The sequence below is a fragment of the Vidua macroura genome, chromosome 7 (assembly GCF_024509145.1).
Source record: "Vidua macroura isolate BioBank_ID:100142 chromosome 7, ASM2450914v1, whole genome shotgun sequence".
Classification (NCBI taxonomy): Eukaryota; Metazoa; Chordata; class Aves; order Passeriformes; family Viduidae; genus Vidua; species Vidua macroura.
Genome location: NC_071577.1, coordinates 17,533,354 through 17,555,037, shown reverse-complemented (window position 1 = coordinate 17,555,037; position 21,684 = coordinate 17,533,354). Strand labels below are relative to the sequence as shown.

Genomic DNA, 21,684 nt, shown 5'->3' with positions numbered 1-21,684 from the left:
AAAGATCAAGTTCTATTAAAGTTCTATCTTCAATATCAATGTTCTATGTTACAGAACTAGAGAGTTGAATGTCTACTTTAGAATAAACACATGCATGTGAATAGAAAGAAATAACCATCACTATCCCAATTTCTTCATTGCTTTCTGGTAATTCCTTGGCTTTGAACATTTGCCAGCTCTGGAGATGTTGAGAGTAAATGTAAATGTGCCTTGTGGAAAATGAATAGGGTTTCTGAGCTTACTGCACATCAGAGCTTTTTCAAGTCAGAGGATAAGATTTGGCAGTTAGAATTGTAGCCCTAGCAAAAGAAAATGAGAAAAGAAATTGAGTGTTTTAGCATGCAAATGTATTTTGTAAGACACAGAAAAAGAAATGCCAATAGAATGGGTTGAAGTAGTGAAGTTTCAGGAATGGTCCACTTCACAGGATCTATCAAGCTTCTGTAAAACTGCTCTTTAGTTTAAGTCTTCATTTAAAAGTTGTCTTTAAGCAACAACTTAAGTGCATTTCAAATCATAACTTAATTCTTGCTCATTCACAATTAAAACAAAAACTGACGGTCGTGTTTGTAAATGTGTTCTCCTCCTTAAGCCTGTGAATGCACTGTACCTCTCAGTAGCTCACACATCACCGCAGTGCCGGGAGAGCTCCCTCTTCTCTTGCAGCCTATATTGCCCACTCTCATCTTGCTGCCTCCTCCCTGAACTGCTGGAGCATCATCCTAGCATATGGTAAGCAGTTACAAGGCAGATTTAAAGTGTCTCAAATTTCCCTTGAATTCCTTTGAAAAACAGATAAGAGCAATGGCAGGCAACATATATAAGGAGGTGAGTATTTTCAGAAAGAGCATAAAACTATTTAATGCTTTTTTTCCCATGACAGAAGACTGCAGAGCAGGCCAGCTCTGATGATTTAGAAGGCACCAGAACATTCCCAGCATTCAGTCCCAGGGAGGGAAGAGCAAGTCATTATTTTAAAATTGACTTTTTCATTTGAAAATGTGGATGTAATTCTTACCACCCTCTACTTTTGAACAATTCTGGTGCCTTTGCTACCACTAATCAGGATCTCCCACACTAAACATTTTACAGAAAGCAGCCCCTGAAGCTGATTTACGAGCCAGGTGCCTTGTCTGGCACCACAAAGGGCACACGTGGTAGAAAGTATCTGTGTTTGCATGGTCTCCTGCCCTCATGTATGTGGTAGCACATTTCAATACATGTGTTTGTCAAGGGTGGGTAGGGGAGAAGGGGGAGAACATAACTGAAGTCTATTTAGCATCAGCAAGGAACTGGAGTCTGGGATTTATGTTTTTTTTCTGTCACAGGTAAAAACTTCATTTGCTAATGAAGTTCAGCCTGGTATCAGGCATTATGTTCCTGTTCCCATCTCCCTTTCCTTGGGGAATGAATAACTCAGCAGCAAACATGCACCTGGGAAAGTCACAGGTAAACCTCATACTGGATGGAGTTTTCTACATGAACTCTGATTGCCTCTGCAATCAGAGGGAGGAAGCCAAGATGCAGGAAAAACCTCTGGAAAGGAGGGAGGGATAGACTTGAGACACCCTGGAGAATTAACTTTTCCATAGCGTGGCTATGCTGCAAACAGTGCTGTTCTCCAGGGTGGCTGGACTGTGTTCCAAACAGGAGCATAACCCCCAGTGGAGTTACACCAGCAAGAAAGAGCAGGGGTGGAGCCAGTGCATTTGTTCTCACATAAAACAAACCTCCACTATTTCCTTTGCCCTGTTGGGCAAGGGATAGACTCACGCTATTCGACTGTGAGAGCCCCTGAGCAGCTCCAGTGAAGTCAAGCAATGAAGATCCATTTTTCATTCAGCCTTTGCAGAAAACGTTAGAGAACATTTTAAAATTCAAATTGCATACAAAAACCTGATTTGGCACAGTTCAACGTGAAAATTAGTTTTGAATCAAGCTACCACCCCCCTTCCTGAGGAAATAATATGTCCTGAAAAGCAAGAGTTTGCAGGCATCACTGACCCTCTAAGGCAAGCATCATATCTGCCAGGAAATGTGCTTGGTATAGTTAAGGTTGACAGAGTTTAGACAGATAAAATAAGAAGACTCACTGTTATGCTGTCCCCTATTCTTAGGCTTTCTTATTTGCTAAAATCTGACATCACAAAGTCTCATTACAGTTTTACTCTCCCTGCAGTGGTGGTGGTTCATTTTAGGGGAGGGGTAGGGGGTGGATTTGGATTTCTGCTGCCATAACTTAGCTTTAGGAAATAATTTGAAGGTGGACTTTTGGTGACTTTATAGTTTAGGGAGTTGAACTTTTAAATTGAAGGGCAGAATGGAAAAATCTTACCAGCACCTACTGGAAAATGAAAACAGAGTTCACTCAGGGGATCGAGAAGGGAGCTGACATCTTGACAAGCTATGAGAACTTATACCTAGGAGCCTGATAGAGGGCTGGAAAAACAAAGGCATGGTTTGATGTGATCAAGGAAAGAGCTAGAGAGAGTCAGCAGATATAATCAGAGGGTGAGCCAGGACAATATAGCAATAGGTTCAGACATGGGATGACAAGAGATTGGATGGCAGAAATCAATCCTTGAACAGTGGGAATATGTTCCACCTCTCACAGCTGGAGGAAAGAAAAGTGTCTTAATGGAGAAGTAACTTGGTTGGATAGCTATGGGGAGAAACCTTAACCAAAAATTACATATTTTATGAGCAAGATACCTCCTGAAGAAAGTAAAAAATCCTGGGGAAACAAAATGGAAACTTCCCTTGCTGGACAAGAGCTGTGTCTGGATCTGGAGCCCTAGAGAGGGTGCTCATTGCCTGAAGTATCCTGAAAGCTGTAGCTCAGATTTACAGCTCAGCTTAGCTGTAACTCTGACAGCATCAACTGGCTGCTGAACATGTTGGGCATGTAAATCTGCTGAAATTGCATTGTATATCTAAAGTGCAAACTGCAGTTTTTGAAAAAGAAGTCTTTGTGCTGTGGCTGCTTCTAGCCTAGCAAAATAGTTCACAGTAGCTAACATCTTCTAACAAATATGCTTTCCAGCATTACTACAGTCAAATACTTTCATGTAAGATGGATGTATTTGTTTTAGCAAAACTCACAAAGGCCTGAAACACATCACATTGCAATTACTGCAAGGTCCTTTTTCTGGTCTGAAAAATACAGCCTCAGCCCTTCCAAAATCCAGTAACAATACTGCAGTACAAATAATTTCCCCTTGCTGCCACTTTGACTGCCTTACCTGTCCAGGTACATCCTCCTTCCAGTTCTCCTTCTTCAGCCTGTTGCAGGCAAGATGTTTGTCTTCATTTTTTCAGGCATAGCAGGAGCCTACTGTGTTGTGAATCATCAGTCAGTATTTACTGCTGTAAAGTTTCCATCAGCTGTTAATTGCCCTGTAATACAATGATTACTTTTGATTTTTCAGCAGACCTTATTATCTTTTAGAATTATTGATTCATTTAAGATGACAGGTCTTCTGGAGGTCACCTACTCCAGCCTACGACTCAAGGGTGGATATTGCAATAACCTTCCTGTGCAACCTGCTCCAGGCATTACCCACTATTACTTCAAAACCTCATTTTCATATGTACATTCAGAATATTTTCCCCTGCAGCTTCTGGCTGCCCTCTCTCATCCTCTCATGGTGCTTCTCTGAGAAACATCAATCTCTCTTCCCTGTGACCCCAGGTCAGGCACTTGAGGACAGTGGCCAGAATTGCTGCAGCCTTCTCTGGGCTCAACACACCCACTTCACTTTCCTAAACACGATACGCTCATTTTTTGACCACCTTTTGACCTTCTCCCAGACTTGTTCCCATCTGTTGGTCTCTCTCACATGCCTTAAGCTGCTGCCTGTGGCTCCGGTACCACCACACCGTATGCAGCCCAGTTCTGCTGCCTCCAGGGCGCACTGCAGACTCGAGCTGCCTTTGTCCACTACACATCTGGGTGTCCCCTGCCAGCCCAGGCCCTTTCCCACAGGCTCCTGCTGGTGCTGGCCAGTCAGCCATACTGCATGGCAGGCTCCTTCCCCAGCTCCTTTCCCCAGCATCTCTCTGTGTCCCCCAAGTTCCCATCAAACCAGGTCGTCTCCAGCTTGCCTAGGTCCCTCAGGAGGGCAGCCTTACTCTCCAGCACACCACTGGAAAAGCAGGCTCCTGCTCTGGCACTCACATACGTGTCCTTCCCAAGGACTCCCCACCCCACTGCACTGGTTCCCAGGGGCTCTCTGTCCTGCCCAGGTCGCTGCAGTGTGTTTGGTGTTACTGGCCTGAGGGACAGAGCGGAGTGGCTGTCATGGGCTGCCAGCAGCTGTCCAACTCCTGGAGCTTGGTGGCCCAGGCTGTCCTACAGCTTATTGTAGCCATTCCCCCTGCCTTTGGTGCCCACATTTGCCTGTTGGGATTCTGGGAGAGCCAGTGTTGGAAGCCTCACCAAAGCCAGCCTCAGAGCACCTGGCTCCCCTTGGTTGTGCAGATGAGCCCCCCCATGGCAGCCAGGCAGCACTCAGGCCTTTTGGATGTGGTTTTGTGTTTTGTAAACCCATGCTGGCAAATCCCAACCACCTACTTTCTTTCACATGCCCAGATCCTCACTCCTGATGTTCGAAGACAGGCATAAAGTTGTCCTTTTCACAGTCCCAGGAGACCTCCCTCAGCTGCAGCCTTTCAAAGGCACCAGTCTCAGATTGGCCTCCTCCACTTCAGGTACTCAGCAGGACCCGGCACTTGGCATCCAGAACAGCACTCTATCGATACAAATAAATATGAAAGTGACACAAAACCAAATATAAAAATTTCTAAAACAATGTTAGTTTAATAATAAAACATTGTAATATAGAAGTATTCAATATCATTCAAGAATTCAATAGGCACTCAAAAAAAATTAGTTTTACCTGAAATGCTGGTCATTCCAAGAAATACTTGAGGATGTTTCAGCTGTCACTTGAAACAAGCAAAAAATAGTTTAAAAAATATAGAAGCCACAGTAAGAAAATTATTGTGACCACTGTGAGCAGATGATGGCTGTGGAGATTAAATGTCCAACCAGGCATGAAAAAATACTGAAGTAACTCACTTATTCAAGGTGACATTTTCAAAAGATATACAGTAAAGCTGTCTTTACTGGGTTATTGCCAGATCCATAAAGAGAGTGGAACACTTCCTGCAGAGTTTAAAACCACCATGCTTTTTTTTCCCCAGAAAAATGTGACAAAATCTTCTGTAAAACTTTCTCACCATAAAATTCATAGCTCAAGATCAGATTGTAAGGTAGTAAAACAAGGCAACTTATTTTTAATGGAAAAGTCTCTTTCTTAAAGGAACTGCCTTTTAGTTTATCAGTAGATGGGCCCAGTGTAACATTACCATCAGAGTCCAAGTGGTGGTATCGACTGGGCAATGTCCATGCTAGCTCCTGTCTGCTCTTGCTATCTGACCAGAACTGGAAGGGAAGATTTTATAACATTTTGACCTGAAGAAATGAGAGACACACACACTAGTGACCTGTAGTGGTTATAGAATTTCCTATCACCATTATTTTTCTTTTTTTTCAAAAAGCAGTGTATATAAATCTCCAGTCTGTACAGACTAGTGGACCACATCTCTGTTTGATAACCCTTTGTGATACAGGGACCATGATCCAGTCACACGTCCCAGCAGAAAGTTCCTGCTGATATGTCTGTATCTGGTCTGGATCCTTCTTTTTCTGCTACAGAAAGATGGCAGTGCCAGGTGATAGTCCCTGACCCACAGAGTGCCCTTATAACATTTTGTACAGGAACAACTTGCAGCTCAGAGTGCAGTCACCAAATCTAGAATAATAGGTGTACCAGAGGATATGATCCCATTACTGTAACCTTACTACCTTAGAGGTTTCCACATTTGGTATCTTACTCAAAATTCTAACTGCACTGCCAATATTACATTTCCAAACTTGTTGTCTGTTACAACAAATGCATGAATTTCATAGCCAGCCACCTGTCATGATGCAACACTTCCGGAGAAGGCATCCTAACATTACAAAAAAGCTGCTGATTGCGTTTGTCAATGATACAACTTTTCTTTCTCTTGTAAAGATCATTTTTTAAAAGGAGAGATCCCAGCAGGCATAATGGGAGGATTTATCATTTTTCCTGTAATTATCATCTCAAATGCTTGGTCCTGCATGTTGTAGACAAAACTTTGGTGGCAAGCAGAGTTTCAATACACAAAATACAAAAAGTTAACACAGAGTTTTGATTAAGAATCTTCCTTGGTTCACAATCACATTTTTAGCTCCTTATATTTCACAGATTAATTCCTTTCATTGCTGAATGACATAACACATTCCTTCACCCTTCATGACCCAAATATTTCTTGATTTTAAGATGCTCTTTGAAATAATCAGCTGTCCAAGAAATCTACACATGCTTAAGCCAGTCTCATGCTTTTTTGTATTTCATGTAAGAACATTTTCAATTGCAGAAACCTGTAATTACTTTAAATTTCTTATTATCAACAGTACAATATAAAAACAAAAAAATAGTGGTTTAATACACAGACAACTCTTGTTTCCTAAGGAACTAGTTAAAATAGAGAGTTCTGTAGACCTAGCTCATGTTAGACAGCAACAGGCTCCTGATAGGATTAACTCCTCTGAAGGGAGCTGAGCACTTAAATCTGACTCCCTGCAAAACCAGGCACAGACAGATGCACATGGCAGGGTGTCTACCTGTAACCCTGTGAGTCTCAGAGTCCACAAGATTAATACAAAGTCAACTGCTCTCCCAGAGGTTGCTAAAAGCTTGAATTCCCTTACCTACCTCTTTGGTAGGTGATTTTCCAGTGAGTTATCCTCTCACAACACAACTAACAGCTCTACAGAACAGGGTAACTGGGGAGAATTACACTTGCAGAAAATGATCTCTAATAATGTTGCTACTATGAGGTATATCTTGGTCTGTAAAATCTCTACTATAAAGTTTCTGAAGTTTTTTTCCCTTGGCCTTTGTGGATTTGTAATGGCCCCTGTTGGCTTTGTATTAACCTTAACAGCCTTACAGTTGAATCTTTTTACTCTTGTACTCCTTTTTATTAACAAAGAGCAGGCTTTTAAAGAATAGACTAAGCTTTTCAGCAGTAAAAAAAGGTAAGTTCAAGGCTTCCCCACACACCTCCCTTCAAAAGCTTGCTGCTGGGTCAAGCAACTGCATACTTCACCCATACTTCAGAGCAAGTCCTGGATCCCAAGTGACCTGCTCCCAGTCTCAAGTCTGCCCAGGCTGGTTTTAAAGTTAATCCTTAATCTCCATTAGCAATGGCACAACCATGGTGTAGCATTTTGGTGGTACAGTAAAACACTCACATAATCACACACCTGTCTCTGCTGCATCTTCCTCCGAAACTCTGATGTAGTGAATGTTTACAGTCTTGCTGCAAAAAAAACCCAGTAAAGGCTGTTACAGGCTGCAGTGAGGAAAAGACATTAAAACACGAGGGAAACAAACACAGGTTCTGTAATTATGCTTTATTGCAACTCTGATGCTTTGTCTGCTCCTGGAAGACTCCTTTAGCTAAATTTGTTTCAGGCATTTTTTTTCCTGTACCAATTAAAACACAATAAGCATGTATAATTTTCTTATTATTTTATTGAAAAGGTACATTTAAAAAAATACACAGACATCTTACTATTATGGATTGCTGATAAAGATGCTCTAAAAGTTAATTCTCTTTTTTTCCTTTCTTCCACCTGTAGTCTCCATTATCAATAATGACTCCAGTCTGAGCACTGCATATTGATTCACCTTTATAAAAGGGTTGGGGAGGTAAGAAGATAGGTGGGACATTACTGCAATATATTCAGTAAACAGAGAATATGGTCAATTATAAATATTTTATGTTCTGTACATTATTGCATTAGGGAGCCACAATGTTATGCAGCATCATTACAAAGGAAACTAGTTAGAAATTAAGAAAACAGGATATTTACGTACAAACACATGGATCCATTGTCTTCTTGAACAACACATGTGAGCTGTGGCAATGTGCAATTGAAAAGCTTTTTTTTCTTTTTAAACATTGCTTAGCAACACCAGTGAAGAAACAACAAAAATAAGTTAAATGAAAGTAGCAAACAAGCAGTAATCTTAACTCTATGTTATATGGCTTTCTATTCTTGATTTCTCTAAATAAAGTATGACACAAAAGAAATAATTAAAAGCTTCAGCATTGCATTGCTTTCAAACATTTGCACAGAAACAAAAAATATTAAAATCAGACATGGTACATCTGTAGTACTACACAACATACACCAGTACTGGGGTCTAGGACAGCACACAATCCCTGTCAACAAGAGCACACGAAAATAATGGATGCTATTCTTTTTTGAGATGTTATCTGCAATCAAGCATTTGGTTCATCTGCCTTTTCCTCTTTTCCACATTAGATTATACCCCGTTGCTTTTCAGACAAGTATTTACACAGAAGTGAGTGAGGAAGACCCTAGTTTTCAAGTCTGTCAGGAAAATATTTTATGTTCCTTGATTCCAAGGTGCATCATACAAATTGAAAAAAAAAATGAATAGATGCATAAATCTTTAATGGTATACATTTTATGAGCAATTTAATTTTTAAGCAAATCACACTATTTTGATTAAAAAAAATAGAGACAGAGAGAAGACAGAGTTGTCTAGACTCCAAAATGCAGTGCCGTCAATGATGGATTTTATGATGTGGTTGGATGAGGTGTCATGCTGGATGGTATTGCAAAAGAGAAACATTTTAAAACCTCAGCCCCTTTCCTGCTTTCCTTTGCCCTTTTTACTGGCCATAGTTATCGCTTTTTCACATCAATAAATTAGTATGGTGCAAAGAGTATGGAGGCAGGCGTTGCTCGGATGGGCCCGTGGGCTGGCCTGAGGAGAGCTGGCGGAATTGCTGGTGCCTGGAACAGGGATGCCGAGGGCCGGGGAGGGAGGGACAGAGCTGATGATACAGCTGCAGCTGCAGCAAGAGGAGATGAGAGGAAAGCAGGTGCCAGCGGCTTAATCATGTCCTTCTGGAATGCAAGTTTTGCCTGGAATAAAACACACATGCAAAAGCAACGTAAATACGGTTCTCCCAGTGCCCACTTCTGCACAAGGGAAAAAGTGAACCCTGGCACAGGGAGCACTGTGGCTTCTCACAGAAACTTCTTACCAGCTGCTTAGAAATGTTACCTGCACTGTCCTCTTACTCCCAAGGCAATTAAAGCAACCACATCCTAAATCTAAAGATAAATAAATCTTTTGAGTCTAGAGACCATCTCACTGATGTTTAGAAAGAAGCATAATTTGTGAGTAACTTTATATAAATTATAACTGTGTGCATGAAATATTAAAAATACCCCCAAGATTAAGACTTCAGTATCAAAAGTCAAATTTTCCACTTGCAAAAATGGATTGTAGAAAAGTAGAGCAGACAAGATGGAAAGGTGGTATCAGGCCAGTTGGCTTTGTGCCTTCCAGTGCAGACCTGCTCTTTTCAAAGTAAAAATATTATTTAAGATTGATGCCTAAAGAATATTTTTCTGAAATATATGTGTGAGTCTACGTAGGATCTACAATCATTGCTGGTGCTTGTGGTGAAACAGCTAATCAGAAATATATGCAGTCATATCTATATCTCTCACTGAAAATGGTTTGCACTACAATCATTCAGTCGTGGAAGCAAAAATACTCATGTCCTTCCTTTATAATTGGTGGTCTCTCCTTATGCAATAGATGATAAAATGAGGTATTATACAAATGAAGAAAATTAGCATGGGCAAAACTTAATCAAGTGGGGAGACTTAGAAGACGCCTACAGCATTTTCATTTGCCTCTAAACAAATACAAAGACATATCAATATTTTAGCATTTACAGGCTTTTCACATGCTTTCTCTTACCTACACTCATTTGCATCTGTCTCTTTTCAACCTGTAAACTGTTTTTTGTGCCAGAGGTGGCAAGTACTTTTCTCTAATGAAATGGGTGTGTCATGAGCAAATAAACATACAAACTGTGCCATGCTAAAGCCAGCCTGAACTCTGGCTGCAGATGATCAGCAGGACCAGCTTGGGGGATTCCTGGAAATGCAGGGGGGTGTGACAGGGATTGGCTAGAGGCACAGAGACAGGCGAGGTGTTTGATATCCAGTGACAGACATGGCCTGAACATACAGGCAGTCAATTCTCCTAAACACCCAATGGCTCTTTTGCACTAACTCATACATCCGCACAGCATTCTGGTTTGCTGTATGCAGAGAATGAGCACTAGTATTTTTATATCTTAAAAATATCTTTATATCTTAATCCTATGTCCTTTTGCCTGACTGCATCCATCATAACTTATGATTAACTTATAACATCCATTATAACTTATCTCAGGTGTGCAAAAAGACAGCGTGTACCCATTGCTGCTTTCAAAGAGAAAAGCCCTCGCCCAGCAGAGCCCATACCTTTCCATGGGGCACATGGTTCATTCCCCATTCCACTGATTATTCCCTTCTTTCTAGCAGTAAATAACACTTGCAGTGCTGTCTGCATGCCTTGGACTGGGCAGACAGAACAGATAACTATCTTCACATCTGATTCCTGTGCAGACTCAGCCTGCAGGGGAAGAGAGGCTGCAGAAGCGTCAGGTCTGTCATGTTCCTGTCTCTCTGCAGTGGGAGTCCCCAAGGTCACAAATTCACACAGACAGTGATAAGAAATAAAAATACTTACTGCTAAAATACTTGGGTTGCGCTGCAGTTTGTTGTAAGGACTATATTTAGGTTTCATAGGCTTTCCTGCAACTCTGTCCTTATGCCTTCGGCTGGAAATGTGCTGAAATAAATATCCTCACATTTAATTAGCTCTTTAAACATTTCTCAATTTTGAGTTTGAAACTGATTTATCAGCAGGATATGCCTAAGCCCCTGTTTGTAAGATAAAGTCAGTACTTTATAGAGAGCAAGGATCAGTTTTGCTATATTAAACATAACAATTTGGAGCATATCAAATAGAGAATCAGAAACTAATCAAGTACAGCATATTTTGTGATTCAAGACAGGCTCTGCAAATTATTGATATTTTGGTTAGTATTTCCTTTTTCCACTTGAGGAGCTTTAACCAGGCAGAGCTGTAATCACTAGGTTATAGGGATATTCAGAAGTAAGAGGTAAATTTCCATCTTGCTGATACTGTTCAGTTGTGTAAACAATTCAATATTAGCAGAAGGAAGAACCAATACCCAGGGATATGTCTACACATGCATTTAAAATTATCTTAGAGCCAACTAAAAAACAGGGAATAAGAGGACACATTCACACAGCACAGCACCATCCAGTCAGAGATTCCCATGTGGGTATCAGAATCACTGCATTTCTATGGGCACAGCTCTGAACCCAGGGCTAATTGGCTCAGACAGAGAACAGCTCCACAGGCACTCAACAGCCACACTGTTAATGATAATGTTGTTCTACATAATTCAGACATATCTACAGTACTACCCTACTGGTGATTGTCCCAAACCAACAGATTTGAGTCATGTTTTCCTTCTCACATAGCATTAAACATTATTATAGCAGACTGAAAACAGCACTGAAAGATGAATTCAGGGAACTTCAACCCAGAATTTCTTACGGTTAGGAGAACAAGGTTCACATCCCTATCTTGAACCACAGAAAACTTTTAAATGAGATCTGCTATACCATTCATTGATACTGACACCTCTGCTTTTACAACTATGAAGCCCATTTTCCCCAGCTAAAATAATAAGATGAACTTGACCTATCATGAAATATTTATAAATAGTTGTGGGAAGACAGAAAAGAAATACTAAGTTCATTCAATACTCACCAACACATCTTCACATAGCCCTACACTGCCCCTACAACACTGCAATGTAACTTTAACCAACAAAGAGCTCCAGATACATGCAAGTTACCTGTTTAAGCTGAATTTCTGAATTAACATGGACATCACAGATTTCACAATGGAACGTCTTGTTCTGCAGTCCTGAGCCTTTGCTGCCATTCTGCACCTTCATTCGGGATCCAGGCCTAGGGTAAGACTTGATGGGACCAGCACCGTTCCGAGCTTCGACCATGGTCTTGTGCTTGGAGCCTAATGGGCAAGGAGATGCATGTGAGTTCATGATCAGCAGCACAAACATTCCCTCAGCCTTGGGACTTTGTAACATTTATTTCCAAGACAGAATGGTTAAAGTCACCACAGACTGGGACTAATGATCATTGTTGTTTCAGTCAGTGTAGTTCCTGCGTTCTTGATCTAAAGGCAAGCCAGAAGGCTTTGTGCAGAAAAGGGAACAGCAGGCATGCTGGACCACGCTGTTTGGGGGCAGTATGTGCCTGGATGGCCAAAGTATTTGCTGCTTATTCTTTTGGCAAATTCCATAGAGCCAGTAAATAGCAGAAAAGGGCATCAGCCAACACTGGGACAGCAACCACAGCAATCCCTCAAAATCTGCCTAGGAACTGTAATACTTCAATAAATATCCTCTGATTTGGAAGAAACGGCTGCTTTATCCATTTCAAGAATGGATTACAGCTGTAAAACCACCTTCAATGGCTTGTTAACAAGCTTTACATCACCAGCACACCATACACAGACAGAGCACACTAGAGATTGCTGCTTGTGGCCCAAAAAAAGACGCATAACTAATCTTCAATAATCAGAAGATTCTATGACATCTAGGAAACCTAATGAGCCCACCCTAAAATTATAGAAAAAATCAAATAACAAATAAATTACTGTAAGTTTTACCAGAAAAATAACAGATACTAATGATAATGAGATAAAATATATGAAAGAGAGAGAACACTAGCATTTTAGAAATCTTAAGTGTTGTAGAAACCACTATGATCTTACTGTGATCCTCCGTGTGAAGGTGTGAAGGGATCTGATTAATTAACATGAACTGCAGGGACTTTGTCAACTAAAAATTTAGAGAGTACATGAAGGACAGTTAAAAAAAAATAGAGAGTGCTTTAATAGAGTATCAAAAAACACACAGGAAACAGGACCAGTGTTTTAACTTGCTATTTTAAGTTTTAACTAAAAGATGCTTCAGTGTAGTGTGGCTACTACCTCGTAACATTGAATTTTAAAAATGTTAACACACAGCTGACTTGTACTGTATGGATAGTCACCTGTATTGTGGGCTTCTAGTTGTGAAAGGGAATTCACAGCCACTTTGCATAATGAACAGTAAAGTAGTTTTTTGGCTTTTTCCTCTTCTGACTCAGTAACTGCGTTAGCAGCTCCATTGGTGCTCTTGGAAGATGAGGCAGGTGCTGCAGGCACCACTCCAGGTTTGGGAAGAAAAGAATCCACTTCTGTGGACTGCTGATTTGCACTGTTGGGATTTTCTTTCCCTTTATCTTCTAAAAGAAACAAAATACACATATTGTTGTTTTATGCCACACATACAAAAAGCATACAGTAATAGTCCTGTGGGTTTAGTAAATATAACACAACAGGGGGCTAATTTATCTCATTTTATAAAAGAGAGCAGCATCCTTGAAATCTTGTTAAATGTCCTGCCACGAAATGTGTGTAATTTGACAAAGGGGGTGATTTTCCTGTTTTTAAAGTTATCAGTGAATACCAACGAGTTCACCAAATTCATGCCAGCTGTTCCTGTTGTGTTGCAGGCATGGCCAGTTGAAAGGAGCCCAAGCAATACCAAAGGAAGCCAGGCTTAAGGACTGGACAGCACTGAGAAACAAGCAAGGCTTTGCATCAGGGATTAAAAAATATTTCTCAAAAGCAATACATTTGCCTTTGGAAGGGCTCAAGTTTCTCAAAGTCACTGGGAGGACACTGAAAGGCTCCAGTGCCATCTTGACGTACATCCCTTGTTTCACTTCCAGGAGTTATGGTACTACACATGAACACAGTTGCTAATATTGTTAGGTTTTTCCATGAATGACTCCGTACATATTTGTGGATCAGGTGGCTTCTGTGTGCATTCAGTGCATTCCTTTATCACTTCACAAGCATGAGTCAATCATCTGTACTCCTATGAGGCAGGTATTACTTCATTTTGCAGATGGCGATCAAAAAGCGGGAGATAAAATGTCCCAGCTGTGCCTACAGAGGAACTTTGTGCCAGAGCCAGTATTTAAATGCTCCCTGCTGATATGTTGCCCCTCAAGGGCTCATTGCATTTGAAGCTGTTCAACTGGAGGGCTTGTGACCACAAGCCATGTTAACTGCCAGCAGTAAAACAAACTGTGTCCAAAACAAACACAGGATGGGAGGGGGACAGTGCAGGGGCGTTGTATGAGCAACCCCAACAAAACAGACAGGAATAAGTGTCACTCTGAACAGCTGGAATCAAATTTCATTATCTAAGCAAGTACAACATCTACATAAGAGCAACCTCCCCATTTGAAACCCATGGATTAATTTGAAATAGAGTTGAACTGACTTGAAAAACTAGGCTCTATTTTGAGCATTTATTTTTTAACATGGACCCTTGCAGTTTTATGTTTACACTTTTATGTTTGCACTTTTATGTTTTTTATGTTTGCACTTTTAATGTTTACAGCTACCAGACTCAGTCTTAACATGCCTTTGTGTATCAGGCCAAGACTGCGCTACCAAGAACTCTGAAAACAGGATTGTACCCACTCAAGCAAACACTTGAAAGTGTGTGTGAACTATGAATAGCCATCCTGAAACTAACCCCCACAGCTGCTGGCATATTTCCCAGAAGTGCGTTGCAGTACATCAATTTTAGATTGTTATAAACCAGGAGAAAGAAAATGCTAATAAAAGAACTATTATTTTTTTAAATAACAATAAAAATACTTGGAAATTACACAATATGAACTGTATTAAACGTTGAAAATAATCAAGTACAAAGATTACTATTATGACCAAATTAATGTTAAAACCAGATTCTGAAGGTATTTTGATTGACAAAGTATGACAAAAGAAAGTCATGTTAAATTGTACTTCATAGGCTATTCAATTTTAAAGTCTCCATAGTAATAAGTCACATCTTAAAAATCTAGAATACTTTATATGACTTATGAGTATTCATAAAATAGGGTTTCAATAAATAGCATTTGCTAACATTCTAAATTAAAGAGTTTTCAATATGGAAAATTCTCAAAGGTGCTAACATCTACATGAAACACACTGAGTAGCTGTCATTTGCAAATTTACATTACTGAAAAATAGAATTGTTGTTGTTGTTGTTGTTCATGTTCTGTGGAGTCCCTAGGGGGTATCCCCTAGGTTAGGGAGACACAAGAAGCTTCCCACAAAAACCTGTTGAGACCCCATTGGCTCCTCCCCTTGTTCCTCTGTCCCTGAGCCACTCCCTCCCTATCCCCTCACTGGCCATGATTTTGGTACTGCCCAGATGCCCAGCCCCTACCTCTGGGGAGAGAGAAACCTGGACTCCCCATGAGTGTGCCTTGGACCCTGAACATCTCACCACACAGCTGAATTAAACATCTGTGGATACCATGCAAAGGCCCTTTTTGCTTCCTTACCCTGGACTTTATTAGCAGCAATTCAGGCTACAACACTATAGCCTGAATATGCAATATTATGCCAAACTGCAAAAGGCATAACACTAGGATATATGTGAACCAAAATGGAATAAAGGAAGGTTCCACAGTATTTTGCATTTCAGGCCTTAAAGGAAAGATACACCTACATAACTGCAGGCTGTATGTTAACATATACCAACTACACTTCTAGTTTGGCTTTGGGATTTTTTGATATATAAATACATGGGATTTTGTTCCCCATGTATTTTTTTTAATGAAGTATAAAAATTTGGTGTTTTTGAAACACCTCCTCGAGATAGAAATCATTACCCCTGTGCAATGACCACAGTACCTACCCTCCTGCCCACAGCCCCCACCTGCACTGATCTCACTGACCACAACAAGAGGGAGCAAACTTCATTTATTTTGCCATCAAATTTTTTTCTGTGGAGTAAGATCCATATATATATGGAGTATATGGAAGAAGATCCATTTACCTCCACAGAGTGATGGTTTTCCAATGCTGAACTTAACAGATGATTAAATTACAGATTTCATTTCCCACTTTTCACTTAGCTGATGTAGTATGTTGATTTTTATAATGCTCCCCAGATTTATAGTGTTTTCACTATTCATATTCCAAAAATTCTAGAGTATACACACTAACAAAAAAACTTCTACAAAATCAGAGAGAAGTTACCAGCATGCAGCTGGGCTCAAATCTGCCTTTATCGCAGCTTTTGGAAAGAACCTCAGTTCACATAATAATTCCATCATTTGGAAAGCTTCCTGACACAAATAAGCTCTTCATCGATGGGGATGTATAAGGAGAGACATACACCCCTCTATGAATTAATGTTTCCTTCCACCATTCTAAATGTTTAATGCAGAACATCTTCAAAGATCATCATTGTAAGGTTATTATACAGTTGAACTCCCACAGAAAGTACACGGAGCTAAGTGCGTATTTGTCACTGCAGTGGGCCCAGAACTGCATTTTCCTGGTTTCTAAAATCAGAAAATTGCACTTCTCCAAATGGGCTTTTGATAACAGCTTATTGTTTCAATCTACATAATTCAAAACACCATTACTTACAGTTTTATGTTTGAGACAGAAATGCCAACTATTCAACAGTGCAAAGCACAGGAAATGCAAACTGCATGTATATACAAAGCACAAAGACCATTACTCTTTTATTTGTACTTATAGCACAGAGCTAACAATATCTGTATGCAGAACTCAAAAAATTTAACACTTAACGGCTGCATGCATACCCATACTTCCCAGCTATCACCACCTTAGAAAATAGATGTGACTTGTGAGATGCAGCTGTAGCATTACGGTCCTCTTGCTATTTCTGAAGGTATTATTGAAAATAGGCTCAGATTTGCTTTAAATCCTACTTGGCTCAAGACCAATAGAGCCAGGCAGAGCCCAAACAAGTGCAGGAGTGAGTCCATCCTGCCCAGATCATGGGCACACCAGCTTCTGCTGCACAGCTCAGCAGAACACAGCTGCAAGCATGAGACCAGAGCAGTACCAGCCTACTGCCTGAAGGCAGTAGCTGTGATTCAATCTGCATCAGAGTCAGGTTGCAACGCTCACACCAAAACTCAAATGCAAGAAATCAATTTAAAATCTAATTGGTACTGTTTCCCTATGTTCCTTTTCCATGCAGAAAAGCCATATTTCATGTGACTTAAACTCTTCTCTTGAATTCCAGAAAAGTAGATTGATGATTCAGGTTCTTACTAAAGCCTGGATTTATTCTGAAATAGAGCCCAGGGAAAAATAACTAAAGCAAACTAATTAAGTAGTATTGCTTTGGGCTAAGTAATATCAATGCTTTTCTCACCCATTACATTGTTTTAATTCTGCTTTGAAGTTGTTTTCGCATATTTCTGCTTGTTTGACTCATGCTTGTGTCAGCCCCATGTTAAAATTCAAGACTTATTTATCTGATCGGTACTGCCTCATTTTGAGTACCAAAGTCAGGACACTGCAAGGCAACACCTCACAGGTTCAAACCTACAGGTTCTACTGCTTCACTTCTACAGCTGAAGTGACTCACTGACCCTGGTAGGTCATGCCACTCTCAGTGCAGTTGCTGTGGCATAGAAAATAGGTCCAACCCATTAATGGCATTCATTTCTTTTTGAGTCAGAGGGATGCTTTGGTGCACATTTGAAAGAAGTTTTATTTGGACTTCATGATGAAATCATACATGCTATTTTCAACAACAAAAGAAAAAAAGAGTAACTTAGTATTCACATCCTTAATTCCAAACTTACATTCTTGATAAAAATAAAAGCAATGTGAATTTAAAACTGTATATATTGTATATATCTATATATCATGTATATATTTAGAAATCTGATAAAGTTTTTCAATATCAAAAATGTTCATTGCTACTTCCACCCCTCAACATGCCTACCTGCCCAATTTTTATCACTGATGATACATAAAACATCTTTACAATAAAGTTCTGTTCCACAACAGATTGTTCAAATAGCAGTTAGAATTATATTATCCAAGGTACTGATGATATGTGATACACTTGCAAGAACCCTTTCCAATACATATGCTAAAAGCTTTCAGATAGGAAGTTCTGCTACAATCCTAATAACCCTTACAAAACTGTCACGTTTTCAAACTGTCAAATTTTCTGCTGTATGTAATAAACAAATGCGCTCTTGCTGTGACAGTAACAGAACTATGTTTCAATTACTGAAAATACATATTTTGTGTGTGTCTGCATGTAATAAAAAAGTATAACTTTACACTTGCCTGCTTCTCTTCTCCACCAGAAACTGGGACTATTGCGCACAGCCTGTGCTGAAGGCTGGGCACACAGAGAGGGAAGGATCCTGGGACTGAGAAGAGCTGCCCAGCACTGACTGTGATGCAGCTGGCTCTCCCCTGGGAAGAGACCACACCGTGCTTACAGCCACCAACTGCCCAGCTTCAGCTTCACACCTTCCCTTGTGCCACGCCCTTCACTGCATCTCCTAGCTCCAGGCACTGAACAGCAGCTGGGCACAAAGTACTGACAGCAAAAGGGCAGCACAGACACTGCAAAGTGGCCACTGCTGCTCTGCAACCCTGCACTGAAGCTCTTTTGTGAGATTCACTCATTTGCCATCTTAGGTATAGAAGTCTGATTTTATATTTCTTTCATCTGCTTCCAAAATAGTGCACATTGCCAAGTTAGAAGAGATCATAATGGAAAAATTACTTCTGGCAGTAAAATGTTCATTATTCTCCATTGTAAAGGTAAGAAAATAGTAAAAAAATATGCTTCTTTTCTTCTTGAAAAAGACGAAGGAAAGAGCCACACAATATCCAGTGCAATTTCCAGTCTAAATCAGTCACATAATTCTTTTCCTGTGTAACTCAGTCACTGCATGGTTATCAGGGCCATACAGCCAGTGAGAACGATTGATGCTCACAGTTAGAAGCAAAGCCTTTGGTTCAATCAGCCTTGTTCATGGTGATGCCTTACAATACCATATCACTGCTGAAAGAACAGCCTTTTAAAAAAAGGACTACTTGGTGATCCTGTACATTTTCAATTGACTTCTAACTATGTCACTTCCTATGGTAACTAAAATGAAAAGTGATTTATGAATCACTTAACATAAATCAAAAGTACTTTATGAAAGTAAATGTTAATATTTTATTTTTGGGATACTGAAAGCGTGGTGTGAAGATTGGCTTGTGATAATCTCAAGTTCACATAAGTTGTGCTACAGGGAGGTGCTATTAGTTTGAAGTGTTGATTTTGGAGACTAAGAGAGAGTTTGAGGGAAAGCAAACATGTCTCCCATACTGGTAAAGCTGTACTGAGTGAAACAGATTATCAGGTTCTCCTTGTAATTTCAACAGCTTCTTATATGCCTGTGAATATTGGGCTGCATTTAACAACTTTTGAAGCATACAGTGATTACAGAACAGGAAAAGGAAATCCATGAGATTGTCAGAATATTAAACATTCTTGCCCCAAACAACTGAATAGAAGAGGTAAAATCAGTTGCATTAATTACACTAGTAGACAATCCAGGAAATTTTGCTGAAAAGCTTATCAGTAAAGCTAAATTAGCATCCATAAACAAAAAGTAAAAATTTGTCTGTTCAAAAACAAAATTTTCAGTTTAAATTTGACATGTTAAATGCTTGGCACACATGTAATAAATCTAAAAAGTGACAAATTTAATTACATTTTTTTCCCACACTTCACAAGGTATGCCCACTGACCATGCTAAAGAGAGGTGAGTGAATCGAATAGTTACTCAACAGTCACCAGTTGACCTTTCTGTTCTAAGCTTTCTGCACACAGAAGAAGTTGTTCCCCAGACAAAATGATCAGTTTAGGAGCAGATATGACCACTGCAGACAGGTATGAAACCACAGAGAGAGAGGGCAACCAGTCACTGACACAGGCACCATTGTGGCAGTCAAACTTCTCACAAGAGTTTTCCTATTTTTCAGTCCATCACAGCAAGAGAAATCTTTGAAGATGAGAATGAAAGAAGTAAGTTTAGTAGCTGATTGCAGGGAACTCTTCACAAATAGTTCCAGGTAAAGCAGGAAGCTGTATCAGAAGCTGGTTTCAAATGGCTTTGTGTGGTAGGTGCAAGACAACATTTGAAAGTGTGTTACAAAAGACATACAAAGATATGGAGAGCTTTAAAAGTGAAGGACATAAATCTGCAGAGAGAAAAATCAATACAACAGAAATATTGTAACAAAATTTGCAGCATTTAAACCCAAAATCATTAAAGTAGAGAGATCACAGTCAAAGAGATAACAAGCCTGGCTGAATGAAATTAAGGGAGATGTTAAGAAACTACAAGAAAATAAAATCAAGGTGGGGAAAATTTATTGAGTCACACTGTACTTGTAGGACTGCCTACCCAAACATTAGGATCTACCCTGGAAGACAGTCCTGGGGATAGAACAAGAACACTCACAAATAATTGTATTAGAAACAAGAGCTGCTGTACATCTCCTTGGCCTGAAATAAGATTTGAAGGGAGGAGATCATCAGTGACTGAATTACCAGGATGAAAAGAAGGGCCTCTTTCAGTGTATTAGCAGAAAAGTTATTGAATAGAAAGTCAGACAATAGCTCCAGTAAGAAAAGCAGGTTTCAAAACACTGTTCTTCACAGAAAGCATTTTCTTCTGGTTCACAGCACTATAGAGGAATAAAGTACACACATACACACAATGAGTTGTTTTTCTTATGATAGAAAAGATGAACACTTTGAGTAATATATGCCATAAAGACAATAGCAGGACAGCAATTAAGTTAATAGTGGTCACAACCTTTACAGATTTTTAAGTACTTTGTTCCTGCATCTCAGCACCACTCACAAAACCCCCTAACAAAACAAACAACAAAAGAGCATTGGATTATTTCTTCACACTCATTAAGATGGAGTTAGCAAATTTGGATAAGGCATTTCAAAATATTTTTTGTTCTATCTGCACATTTGCTGAATAATGAGACTCTAATGGCTGTGAGACAAAATACCTACTTTCTCACCAGTTGTGCAGTCTACTGAGAAATGAGGCTGAAAAACCCGTAGGGCTCTGTTCTAGAAAAATTCCACTGCAAAACCTACATGCAAATCAGACAGCACAGTGTATCTATTAACCCTTTGGTTACTTTTCGTTTTTGTAAAATGTGTTTTCTTGTACTTCAGGCATGTATGAAAAAAAGCTACGATTTACATAATGAAATAAATCAGTTTGACACATGCTGAAGAGAACAAATTTTGTCTCTATACAAAGATAACGAAAAAATGGAAGTTATAAATATAAAGCTTTTCCTCTCAAATACAAATGTGCCCTCAAATAAGCTGCAACATATTTTCTCAAGATACTGAAGCTACATCAGGAAATATCTGGATGTCTGTGCAACATTAGGTGAACTTGGTAGCTAGAATGATTATTTGATTAACTGCATCAGTACTCTCCAACAGGCTGAACCCAAATATCTTTTTTCACTTCAGAAGTATCACTTGCATGGCTATCTTACAGCAGTGATGCTGACAATTTCTTAGATACTTTATTTCTGATTTGGCATACCAAAGGCTCTTACAACAGAACCTGCATTTTCTTCAGAGTATGAAAGTATTTCTGCTGATCCAAATTAAGATGTAATG

The 21,684-nt window shown here is 39.7% G+C and overlaps 1 protein-coding gene across 6 annotated transcripts in view; it reads right to left on the bottom strand.

Moving 5' to 3' along the window:
• Nucleotides 1–7,613: 7,613 nt before the first annotated feature.
• Nucleotides 7,614–21,684, bottom strand: part of ZNF385B (zinc finger protein 385B) — a 157,609-nt gene continuing 143,538 nt past the window's right edge. For all 6 annotated transcript variants that reach the window (XM_053983008.1, XM_053983014.1, XM_053983011.1 and 3 more), the window contains 4 exons: nt 13,157–13,390; nt 11,932–12,110; nt 10,728–10,829; nt 7,614–9,058 (listed from right to left, as the gene is read on the bottom strand). In XM_053983008.1, the coding sequence (XP_053838983.1) occupies nt 8,840–9,058; nt 10,728–10,829; nt 11,932–12,110; nt 13,157–13,390 (734 nt within the window). In that variant the 3' untranslated portion in view covers nt 7,614–8,839. The remainder of the gene's footprint in view (nt 9,059–10,727; nt 10,830–11,931; nt 12,111–13,156; nt 13,391–21,684) is intronic.